Source organism: Neolamprologus brichardi, chromosome 13 (genome assembly GCF_056152115.1).
Source record: "Neolamprologus brichardi isolate AB-2024 chromosome 13, ASM5615211v1, whole genome shotgun sequence".
Classification (NCBI taxonomy): domain Eukaryota; kingdom Metazoa; phylum Chordata; class Actinopteri; order Cichliformes; family Cichlidae; genus Neolamprologus; species Neolamprologus brichardi.
In genome coordinates this window covers 927156-939622 of record NC_142116.1, presented here as the reverse complement: position 1 = coordinate 939622, position 12467 = coordinate 927156, and the positions used below count along the sequence as shown (strand labels likewise).

Below are 12467 nucleotides of genomic sequence, written 5' to 3'. Positions count from 1 at the left end.
CTAACTCGGAGCTAGCACGCTAACAGGAATGCGGCTAACCGAGCTGGAAACAAATTCTCCCGAAACAAACTTCACCAAACGCCCCCGAAAACACCCCTACACCACAAAATAGTCCGAATCTAGGGTTTAAATAAAGCGCCTGTGAGTTTAAAGCGACAATCTGTCACTTTTTAAATCAAAAACGAGCCAAATTTCTGCTGCAGCAAAACTACAGCCAACTTTTTTTTCCACGACAGCAGTTAGAGAAGGAGGGGATGCGTCTATCTGCTGGCACAGAAATAAAATCTGTACACCGATAAAATTTAATTCTCATTTTTTAACTTACACCCACAGTTAAACACACTAAAATTATTTTACACCCACCCATACACAGGTCTACTTAAAGCTGCTTCACTGCAAAATAAAAATCCTAAGGGAGTGCGTGTACTCCAGTAAATAGACGACGCTCAGAAGTCGGGCTCAGACCCGCAGTCTGGACTGAAGTTTGGGATCGTTTGACTCACCTTTCTTGCTGTGTCTTTACGGTCTCCTGGATGTTCAAACCTTTTCCCCCGCGTTACTTCATCCTGTAAGTCCGGTTCGAGCTCGCGCCAGCCTCCGTTATCCCGCACAGAAATCTATATTTCCAGACGTTTTTCGTTGGCGTCCCCCGCTCCGTGCGCTCCGCTCGCCTCTGCGGCTTTGCGCTGCTGTTGGACAGAAAAGCAAATACCAGACAGAGATCGTCTCCTGATCTCGCGATGACTCACTGTGCAGCACAAAACACCCAGCCGAACTTCCGGTCGGAACGAGGGGTGTGTGGAAAATTTGCACGCGCTCACTGTTTCACCTCTCAGGTAACTTCAGAGGACCTGAGGTTTTGAGTGGCCCCGGTGTGAGGCTTTCGCGTTCTTCTATTTTCACTCCTTAAAAAACCCAAACAATTATTTTTCTATTTTCTTCCTTTTTCTCCTTGTCCAGCATTATTTGCATCCTGTGTCCCTGAATGACCTGCAAGTTAGAACATGTTTGTAGTATGAAGGATTCATTAATAAGTGCAATGTTATGCGTGCAATTGAACTGAATTTCCTGGAGGAACCCACCCGATGGATTAATAAAGTTTTATCAAATCCAATCTAATCCAGTACTAGGAAGTGTATTACCACCCTCACTATGATTGCTACATTCCTTCCTTTATTTCTATTTTCCTTTTTTTATTTGCTTTGTCTGTATCTTGTAAAAAGTGTAACTTGACCTGGAGGTCTCTGCACAATAATTCCAGTGTGCATGGACTGTTGGTCCTGTGCGCAAATTGCAAATAAAAACCTTCAATCTAGAAATAGAATTACCTGGTCCTGATCATCAGAATCAGAATCGGAAGACTTTATTTATCAAGGGGCCAATTAACCACCAACAGAGCAGCACAACACTGAAGACAAGGACAATAAGAACAGGCAAAAAGAGTGAGATAATAAATAAATAAAGGTATATGGAAAAATAAATGAGCGCCTCAGTGGTTGTGATTTGGCTTATCTTAATGAACTATGACATAAATCATCACACAGCAGCTCGTTATGACTGTAAATAACTCTCTTCTTTTGGTGTTTTCGGGGGCAAAGGAAACACATGTTGTAAAATCTCATTCTAATTATTTCAGTCTCAGTGATTCAGCAAAATAAAAAATAAAGAAAGTATAAATGCTGAGCTTCAACATTGCAAATAATAATAATAATACTATTATATGAGGTATGTGTAATACTGATTCAAATGCTAATTTAAAACAATAAATAAAATGTTATTAATTCAAAACATGGTATTTGATGATATAAATGTATGTTTGGGCTTCCTGTCGGTTCTAAAAGCTGAGCAACATGTTTTCATTTTCTATCTTTACAAAAACACATAAATACACAATCCTCCGAGTCGGCATCGTATCTGAGGTTTTTTATACATCTGGAAAGTTGATTTAAAAAATAATTTATAAACTTACTTTATATTTTTAGCCACTGGCAATCTGGGGCTTTAACAAAAATAACTGCCTAGACAGTCAGTGATGTGGTCTAAGAGCTGTTTTTGGTGGCAGAGTGAGACCTCTCCCCTTCTTCACTCCTCTCTGTCCAATCTCTGCTGCTCAAAAACCCGCAGGCTTTTATTTTGAAATGCAATCAGGAGAGGGTACTACCTCCATCTGGTGGCTCCAAAATGAACAGCATTATCATCGCTCAACAAGAACGACGATCGTTATCATGATGACGATGGTCAGATGATGAGGATGAAGATGGTGATGGCGATGATGTGTGGGTGTGACATGTTTTTCGGTTGGAGTTACAGAAAACTGATGACAGATAAAAATGAAAGAGATTGTTCCTCTGAATATTTGCTGCCTCCAAACCATCAACGTGTTTTTTAGACCCCATTCCTACAAAACTGCTCAAAGAAGTCCTGCCATTAATTAATGCTTCGATCTTAAATATGATCAACTATCTCTAATAATCAGCTATGTACCACAGGCCTTCAAGCTGGCTGTAGTTAAACCTTTACTCAAAAAGCCATCTCTAGACCAGCAGTCTTAGCTAATTATAGGCCAATCTCCAACCTTCCTTTCATATCAAAAATCCTTGAAAGAGTAGTTGTGAAACAGCTAACAGATCATCTGCAGAGGAATGGTTTATTTGAAGTTTCAGTCAGGTTTCAGAGTTCATCACAGCACAGAAACAGCTTTAGTGAAGGTTACAAATGATCTTCTTATGGCCTCTGACAGTGGACTCATCTCTGTGCTTGTCCTGCTAGACCTCAGTGCAGTGTTCGATACTGTTGACCATAATATCCTATTAGAGCACTTCGCTCCCGCTCTGCAGGCCTACTTGTTGTTCCTAGAGTATTTAAAAGTAGAATGGGAGGCAGAACCTTCAGTTTTCAGGCCCCTCTTCTGTGGAACCAGCTTCCAGTTTGGATTCAGGAGACAGACACTATCTCTACTTTCAAGATTAGGCTTCAAACTTTCCTTTTTGCTAAAGCATATAGTTAGGGCTGGACCAGGTGACCCTGAATCCTCCCTTAGTTATGCTGCAATAGATGTAGGCTGCCGGGGATTCCCATGATGCACTGGGTGTTTCTTCTTCACTCACTATGTATTAACAGACCTCTCTGCACTGAATCATATCTGTTATTAACCTCTGTCTCTCTTCCACAGCATGTCTTTTATCCTGTCTTCCTTCTCTCTCCCCAACCAATCACAGCAGATGGCCCCGCCCCTCCCTGAGCCTGGTTCTGCTGGAGGTTTCTTCCTGTTAAAAGGGAGTTTTTCCTTCCCACTGTCGCCAAAGTGCTGCTCATAGGCGGTCATATGATTGTTGGGTTTTTCTCTGTGTCTATTATTGTACGATCTACTGTACAATATGAAGCACCTTGAGGCGACTGTTGTTGTGATTTCGCGCTGTATAAATAAAACTGAATTGAATTCCTAGTTTATTCTCAAAATGTAGAAACATTCTGTAACACCTGCCAGATTTCATATGTTTTAATTTATTATTTCAGTTTTAGCACATTCAGGAGCTCAATATATTTTTATTTTCTTGCTTCCTAAACAAATCTTCATATCAGAAAAATGAATCAATTAGACGTTTCCAGAAGATGCTTCCAGGTGTTTGAAGTGCTCAGTTTATTCAACCTGCAACACAAAAACTCTTCAAATGTTCAAAACCTGTTAAACAAAAAGTAAAGCAGAGTTCTTCACTCACAGTATGACATCATTACTTACAAACACTCAAAAGTAACGGTGAACAGACGCGTTAGCTTGTCTTGTTTTCACAAACTGATCCTGACATGCCGCATGCACACATTCATCCTCAGAAAAACACACAAACTGTATAAAAGTACAATTCAGAGTAAAAACTGTACACCGGCACACAAACTGGTCAGTGTGCCAGTCAGACCGAGCAGAGGTGGATTTCAGCAAAGGCACGGTTCTCCGCAGGGAGACGAACACTTTCATTTAAATCACAGAGTAAAACTAAAGTTTAAATCAAAGAATCAGAGGCTCCGTTCACACTACTCATCAACCAAAGTTTATAAGCTGTGCTCAACCCAAAAGCTTACTTATTTGCAGTTCCTCTACTGGTCACTAGGTGTAACTAAAACACCTCACCTGTACTAGCAAATTAAAGATGAAAAACTCACATTTTTCTCCACAAAACAGTGTAGTACTTTAAAAAATAAAATAGAAATTAGTTCCAAGCTCCTCTTGTTCTTTTACCAAACGTTTCACAAATACGAAGGTTTCTGTTTGCTTAGTTGCAGTTCCCCTAGTGGCCACCTGAGGCTGCTATAACATACCGAGTGTGTTCAGATGCTTTTCATTCTTTTATGTGAGTTTTATTTTATTTTTCAAAAAAGAATCATATTATATTGTTACGGGGGTTAATTACGGTTCCTCTCATGGCCACTAGATGTTCCCAAAACTATTTGTAGTGAAATGCAAAAATAAAATTACATTTGAAAAAATTACAACAAACCCCCCCATTATAGTAATTTTTTAAATTCATCTCTTAGAAACTTATCACAAACTCTTTTCTGTTTATAGATTTAATATAATGAAAGTTCATTTGCTTAATTGCACTTCCTCTAATCACCACCAGAGGCCACTAAAACACCACAGCACTGTTAAATCGGTTTGGGAAGTAAACAAAGTCAGATGATTTTAATTATTTTATATACTCTATTATTCAGTTTGTAACAGTCACAGTGGTGTGGTGTCTCTTTAATGTAACATAAGTCAAGGGGTTATGAGGTCATTAGTGTGCGCCACTGCCCTCTCTGTGATTTATGGGAACAAAGCACTTGCTCTCCAGAAACCTTTGCAACGTTACTGTATGAACACTGTGTGTCATGTTTGATAAGCAGCAGCTGTTCAACCAGGCCTTGTATGGTTGATGAAGAGGAGGTGCATTAACGGATACGCTGTGGAATTCCCAGTACCAGTGTGATCATGTTTTCTTCCTGCTATCCTGCTAAGGTTTCGACCGCCTCCTCTCAACCACTGAACACAACCCAACATTACAACAGAGTTTAACTCAACAAAGGACTGGAATTGAATTACATTGTGGTTTGTTCTGTTGTTGGCCACTAGGTGGTGCTAAAACATGCCTTTAATGACAAAAGCGGAACAAAGTAAAAAAACAAAAACGTAGATTTTTTAAAGGAAAATCCAGCTTTCAGAAACACAATGCTTCTTCTGTTTACAGAATTTTTTAATACACCAAGAGTTTCTGTTTGCTTAGCTGCACTTCTCCTAGTGGCCACAGGAGGACGCTAAAATAGGGTGACTGGTTATTAGAACATGAATAGGGATGGGCACCGGTTCTGTCATAAATGGTAGTAACCAGACCGAAAAGCAGCGCACATTTCGGTGCTTTTTTTCCCTGAGCTGTGATACACTTTAGATTCTAGCCAATCATTTTACGTTTCCGAGGATAGTAGGCGGGTCCAGGTACGTACGTTCTTTTAGAGCAGAGCTACAGATTAAAAATGACCAAGGCGAAGCGGTCAAAGTCTGGCTGTAGCAAAAGATGCAAACTCAGCAGCTGCAACAAGTGCTTTAAGCTGATACTGTGATACTGTCAAAGGAGGTAACACCTGAAATCTGATGAAACACCTGGCGACGCATAGCGTTTTTTTAAAAGCCGAGAAATGCGCCGTATTTGATAGTGTGCTGCGAAACCTCACACCGAGCACATCTACTGCGGGTGTGGTGCCTGTTATCGACCCGGAGTTAGCAACATCCCCCAAAAACCCGAAGAGGAGAGTCCTGGCCCCTAGCCCTGCCAGTGTAGCAGAAATGATGAGGATGATGATGCAGCAGCAGCCGTTCTTCTCTGCGTGAGTAGCTTCATGTTGTTCGTGTGTAATTTATGTTGAGTAGGCTAACCACGTTATTACATTAATGCATGTAAGGTGAACTAGCAAACATCATCATAGCTACATGCAGCTGTCTTCTTGTTTGATGGCAGATACTCCCTTCACCCTGGACAAAAAGGCTAAAATGACCAAAGAAAAAGTGGAAAACAGTTAAACATGAGAGGTTTTTGGACAAAGTTTGTGTTTTTTCCATTGTTTAAGCTGCTTCCAGCCAAGAGTGAAACCATATATGCCCCATAGCTGCAGAAAAGGCTAACATTGTTATCTTTTTACAAAAAAACAGCTGAACATGAGAGGTTTTTGGAACAATTTTGTGTTCTCCATTCTTTAAGTACCGGTTTGAGCACCGTTTAAGCACCGTTTAAGCACCGGCACTGTTTCAAAAGTACCGGTTTGGCACCGGTATCGGATAAAACCTAAACGATACCCATCCCTAATCATGAACCATGGCGTAGTTTTTAAAATGTAAAAAAGTCTTTATGTGCTTAATGATTAGGTCTTAGCAGAGAAGAAGTCAAATTAAAGATCTGAATTAAGTTGTGGTTTGCTGAAGTTCCTTTAATGGCCAAGAGAGGCTGCTAAAAACTGTCTTTGTATTAAAAACGTATGAAAATTAACAGAGAAACGCTTTTAAAAACCTTCACTGGAGTCCGTTTCCCCAACTGTAATGATCTAAGTACATATAAGATTATTCTGTGTTTTACAACCATGAGAGCAGCCACATGTTTGATGTCACAAAAAAAAGAAAGAAAATACAAAGTCTAATCTTTTTCAGATTTGGGAGGATTCACGGTCTGCAGTGTGGGCGGAGCCAATGTGTTGTTAACAGTCAGACTAAGGTTATCACATTTACAGTGTAGTTAAAACACACACACACATAAATCATCATGAAATCAGTACTCAAACTTAACCACGTGATGCCAAACGCTCTGAAACAAACATGAATCAAATAACTAATCATTTGCAGGCAGCAGTGACGATATACTAGCGTCTCAATAAAGATCACACTGTCAAATAAATATGAAATTCAAGGTTATTTCTCCCCCCGAAGCACGTGAAGTCGAAGAGCTGCCTCACCTGAGCAGGTTCACCTGAACAAACAAGTCCAAATGCACCTCAGTGCGGCGTGAGAGCAGAAGCACACCTGCACTTGGAGCCCAACAGCTTCTGTGGTCAGTTTAACGTTTCACCGTCACTCACTCAGTATCTCTGTGCGGTTTTCACATTTAAAACATCTGGAGGTTCACCTGCTCAGGCGGGGCCACAGAAACGTGTCACCTGTCATGTGTTCACGCCCCCAGAGTCGGAGTAGTGACGACAGGTTTCAACGCCAGAAACACTTTTCAGTCTTTTTTATCTCCAATTTGCTGCTGTTTATAGATTTTCCAGCTTCTCTGCAGTCTGTTGTTTCACTTCGTATTGCCTCATAAAAACTTTTATATCATTTTATTTTAGTCTAAAAGGGAAATAAAAATATTAAAGTCGCATTCAAACAGTCAACAGAGGCACATTACCAAAAATAGTCCAAAAAATGGTGAAAATATCAGATAAACGGAGTCCCGAGAGTGCCACTAAAAAAAAGAAGCACATTAAAAAAAATGTTTAATTATAATAAATTTGTAATTTCATTCATATGAAATAATTCACAAGTTAACTTGAAATTTTATTTGAAACACTACAAACCAAACCAAAAAAAAGTACTAATAAAACTTTATAATAATTTTTATTTCTAACATTTTTTTCATAAAAATAATAACTTTATCAAAATAATTTAAAAAACTCTCTTAACCCTCTTAACCCTAAATATCCCACTACTTTAACCCCGTGTTTAAGAGAAAAATAAACATACTTCAAACACTCTGTTTTTGATATTTATTAGAAAGAATTTCTTCTTCCTGACTATAAAAATTTGGGACAAAAATAATTTTGAAAACCAGAAAATGACACGTTCTCACAGGATGGGGTTAGACAGCAAACAATAAAGAAAACAATCTGAAGAATATTTATACTGTCATAATATTATTATTTAGACTTTCTTAAATATCTATTTAATCCTTATTGCATAGCTTAGCCAGTTTAATATTTTTGTTGTTATAAGTTTGATTATTATTATTAAACACTAAAAAATATAATATTTAATTTGGCACCTTGCAGACTCCCTACAGTCACCTGTATTTCTGCAGCTCAGCAGTCACACACACACACACACACTTTTTCTGGTAGAAAAATAAACCACAGTACGTGATGCGACGGGTCGGATGGATCTGAAGCAGAATCATCAGGCAGCAGAAATTTGAAATTTGCACAAAAAAAGAAAAAAACCCAGCGTTTCCACACATGTTGGTGGCGTGATGAGGCGTGATTCGTCGGGTTTACACGTTGATGGCGTGAGCGTGCTTCTTGCACAGAGGTTTATCTTTCTTTGAGTAGAAAGGCTGACCCTCGAGGTTCACGTGGCAGACCTGCAGACGAGAAAACCAGGGTGAAAAACTTCAAACTGACCGACCGGACCCCCTCAGACCTGCTGCTCGTGGTCCTTACCGCACAAACGAAGCAGGTATCGTGCCAGGTGTGACCCAGAGCCTCAATGAATTTATCGCCAGCTTCCACTGGGAAGTCGCAGCCATGACACTTAGTGCTGAACAGCGCGATGTAATCTGAGCGACACAGAAACAGGAAGTGTTGAAGATGGCAGCCGTGAGTCCAAAAACAGTGAATCTTGAAGTACGTAATCCCTGTTAATCTGTTTCACACACTTTGTTCTACTCTTGGATCTTTTTGATGTCACACAGGGCACACAGAAGCGCCACCTACTTGTTGTTTGTGGGGGCGGGGCCAATCAAAAGAAAGAGGAGTTAAAATTGAGGGGCTGCACTGAGTCTCTGATGATGCATGTGACTGTTTTTTGCGTCTGCCTGATGTCTGTGCAGCTTTTCTTGCAGCTGTGATGAAGGCGTGGTGTCGGCATACCTTTCTCGCAGTACGGCTCGCCGTCCTCCATGTGGAAGAGGCTGTTTCCAAAGGCTTTCCCACAGGCTGCGCACACAAAGCAGGTGGTGTGCCATGTCTGCCGTAGGGCGTGCATCACTTCCTACAGCGTGACAAGATTTAATAAGGTCTAATCAGCCTCTGGTGTCACATACGGGTGGCATTTCACTGCAAAACTTGTGGTTTTATAACATTAAATAAAGGAAAATAAAATCAGAAATGGTGTCTGAAAATTTCTCACCCCCATGATCTTGGTGTTGCAGCGAGCGCAGGTCGGGGCGAAAAACTCCTCGTAGCAGTTCTCACAGTACACGTTGTTCTGTTCCTCCACGAAGCTGACGTCGGCCAGAGACATGTGGCAGTAGTGACAGTTAAACTCCTCGGGGTGCCAGGACCGGCCGAGGGCCACCAGGAATGGACCCCTGCAACAACAGCAGCAGCATTTTAAGTAATTTGATTTTAATTTGCCCTTAAAGTGACATCGTTTCATTAACGTCAGTCGTTTTAACCCAAAGGAACCTCAGGAGCAAAATAATAAAGCACCAACAGCTGCAGTTCCTCTGATCTCCACTTGAGGCTCCAGAAGCGTGTCAGTGCGTTACCTGATGACGCTGTTGCAGGCCCCGCATAGAGGCGTGCGACTGCTGGCTGCAAACCTCTCCGCTCTTTGGGCCACGCCTCTGGCCACAGGTGGAAAGGGGGCGGGGCTAGAGGTCATGGGGCCAGGGCTGGGGGTGATGGGGGCGGGGCTGGGAGCTGCATGCCCAGCAGGGGAGGGGTTAGGGATGTACGCTGGTGGGGGAGGGGCGGCCTGGGGCAGTGGCTGCACCTTGATGGTGCTGGAGGTGGTCTTGCCGGGGTCGAACTTATCAGCGAAGTTTGAGTCGGTCACCCACGGGGGTCTGTTGGAGGATGCTGGAGCAGCCAGAAGCGGGGGCGGGGCGGCAGCTGGAGGGCGGGGCTGCGGTGGCACTGCAGCTGGAGCCATAGGTGGTGCTGTGGGTGAAGTATAAATATGTGTATATAAGCGTATATAAATATCATATGCGCAAGTTAATATAAACAAAACAGAAACTCACCTGGCTGTGAAGGGTAGATGCAGGCAGTACTGACTACCTTGGAGGGGGCGGAGCCAACAGGGATCTGAATTGAGCTCTGTTGAGTGGGTGGAGCCTGCTGTGTGGGTGGTTGTTGGTACTGCTGTGGCATTGGTTGATACTGCTGTGGGGGCAGAGCTTGTGGAGCTTGCTGCATAGGTGCATGTTGGTATTGCTGTGGTATTGGCTGGTACTGCTGTGGGTGTGGAACTTGTGGCGCCGGCTGCATGGTAGGAGGTGCACCGTACTGGCTGGAGAGGGAAAGAAATGTCATTATTACCTATTCAGAATGATTTCCAAATGGTTCCGTCATCAGGTTCAGTTTTGTAATTGGGGGCTCGTCCGGGATTTTTAGTCATAGTGAGCCTCAAGTAGTTAGCCTCAGTGGTAGTTATGGTATTAACTCAAAAAAACTTTAACTAAGCTAAGCATGTTTCGAACCACAAGCTAAGTTAGTCATCAACACTGATTCAAATTATAATCTCATCAATGGGTGTAAAGATCCTGATGAGTTTTTCATTGTTGTGTCTGACTTTTAGGCTGTAACACTGCTATTAAGAATTTAATGCGTTCTTCCAGCAGTTTCCATCTAATATATGTGGAATTTACTAGATTTACTTTGACAAATATTCCAACATTTAATGAAGTTTTAGCTGATATTGTTGATGTCTTTGACTATGCTGGGTACATAGGAAATCTTCTGCAGAGCTTAGAGTCAAATAAATACTATATACATGTAGCATTTATATTATGTAGTCATTTATCCATGTGATTAGAGTGGATCAGAAACGCTTTTAAAAACTTTTTAAAAATTAATAGCTCCATCAGTGGAGCTATTAATATGAACTGCATTTCAACAATCAATTTAATTTCTAGCTAGCTTTTCTAGAGCACATTTAACTATTTTCACTTTTTCGATATATTTATGAATTTTCAGCTAAAAAATGACCCATAACGTTGAACTCTTTCAGCAGTTTTGTTGATTTTAGTGTTAACCATGTGCTTTTCGGGTTTAGGTAACTGTTTCTGCTGGTTTTAAATTTCTCTCTAAACTGTTTAACTAACCTTTCTTCTATTTTTTGTGAATATGGCGGTTAGGGTTAGTCTAGGCTTCCAAGCTGAGGTGCAGATACTCACTGTTTTTAAACAGAAACCTCTACAGACCACATTCAGGTTTGGTTTGCATCCTGGACTGAGTCAAAAATGCTCTTAAACTTGTTCTAACTGTGAATTGTCATCTGAATATAGTTGCAGTAAACAGTGATTACAGCCAGGCTGCTGCACTGTTTTATGAATCAAAAATTTAATTTGTGAGCCAAAAGTTGGGCTTTGGAGTGATTCGAATGTTTATGATGTGTTTACACTCTCTGGATGTGTCAATATAATATTGTCACAGACAACAAGCATATAGAAACTAGCATCAACAGCTTGTTTCAGAGAAAGAATAAAATGTTGAGCAGGACAGAAGCACAAAGTGTTCTCTTTCAAGAAGTGTTGACAGGTTTTGGGGTGTAAACCTGCAGTTTTTCTTTCTGGGGGTATCAGCCTCAGGTCTGGGTGTTTAGCAGCAGCTTAGCTGTATCAGACTTACCTGATGTAAACAAGGTTAGTGTTAGGGTAGAGGGCTTCAAACCAAAACTGAGTTCAGCTTCATTAACAAACAGCAACAAAAGCTCCTCCTCCTTCAGAGGGCATCAGCAGAGACTCAGCCTGTTATTCAGCTGATGAAACGATGGCGAGGTTACTGACGGTTACTCAGGTGTTACATGATCCTGACAGAAGTGCCAGAGTTATGGGTTCAAACACCACCCGTGCACAAAACCCTAACAATCCACTTGTGTGCCGCCAGGAGTTTTAGCTGAAGAAGCCTCCGTTTAAAAGCAGCTGCTGTGTTACTGAGTGCTGCGAAGCCCACGGCCGCGAGTGCACCTGCCACCAGCGTACCTGGAGACTGCAGCTCTGTACTGGAGGCCGAAACCAGCGGCAGGCTGTCTCTTCAGGCTGCAGGCATAGAGACAACAGCAGCAGAGGTCATCCAAACTGAGACGCTACGCCCCCATCCTGACCCCCGCTCTCTCCACCTGATGTTACTCAGGTACGACTCGGATTGACCATCAACCTTTTTCTTTCTGTCTCACAAATAATCAATAATCAAATCAGGACCCAAAGACCGAAAAATAAGAAACTCCATCGTCTTCACCAGACCAACAACAGGAAACTGCCAGACAGCTTAAAGACAGCCGACAGGACGACATCACCTCGCTGCTTTGGTCTCAGAAACATTGGATCAAATGTCAAAAAGGTTTTTTTCTCCGGTTCTGCAAAAACATTTGTACAAAGCACAGAGATCAAACCAGAGGAAACTCGGACACGATCACTCAGATGTGATTCCTGAAAGACGTGGATTTAGTTCAGTGTAACTCCAGCAAACGAAAAAACAACAAAAAGCAGATGAAACTCACATGTCAGACTCTCCCTTCAGCATGT

The 12467-nt window shown here is 41.6% G+C and overlaps 2 protein-coding genes across 4 annotated transcripts in view; both read right to left on the bottom strand.

Moving 5' to 3' along the window:
* bmpr1aa (bone morphogenetic protein receptor type 1Aa) overlaps positions 1-703 on the bottom strand; it is a 38671-nt gene extending 37968 nt beyond the window's left edge. Inside the window, exon 1 of the mRNA XM_087849937.1 lies at positions 504-703. The gene's annotated coding sequence lies outside the window, so the exon portion shown is untranslated. The remainder of the gene's footprint in view (positions 1-503) is intronic.
* A 2913-nt stretch (positions 704-3616) lies between these two features.
* LOC102780944 (LIM domain-binding protein 3-like) overlaps positions 3617-12467 on the bottom strand; it is a 41552-nt gene continuing 32701 nt past the window's right edge. For 2 of the 3 annotated variants that reach the window (XM_087849932.1, XM_087849931.1), the window contains exons 8-14: positions 11925-11981; positions 9963-10231; positions 9486-9879; positions 9125-9305; positions 8866-8986; positions 8437-8552; positions 3617-8357 (exon numbers count right to left, since the gene is read on the bottom strand). In XM_087849932.1, coding sequence (XP_087706058.1) covers positions 8268-8357; positions 8437-8552; positions 8866-8986; positions 9125-9305; positions 9486-9879; positions 9963-10231; positions 11925-11981 — 1228 coding nt within the window. In that variant the 3' untranslated portion in view covers positions 3617-8267. The remainder of the gene's footprint in view (positions 8358-8436; positions 8553-8865; positions 8987-9124; positions 9306-9485; positions 9880-9962; positions 10232-11924; positions 11982-12467) is intronic. The other variant, XM_087849933.1, reaches the window with a different exon arrangement.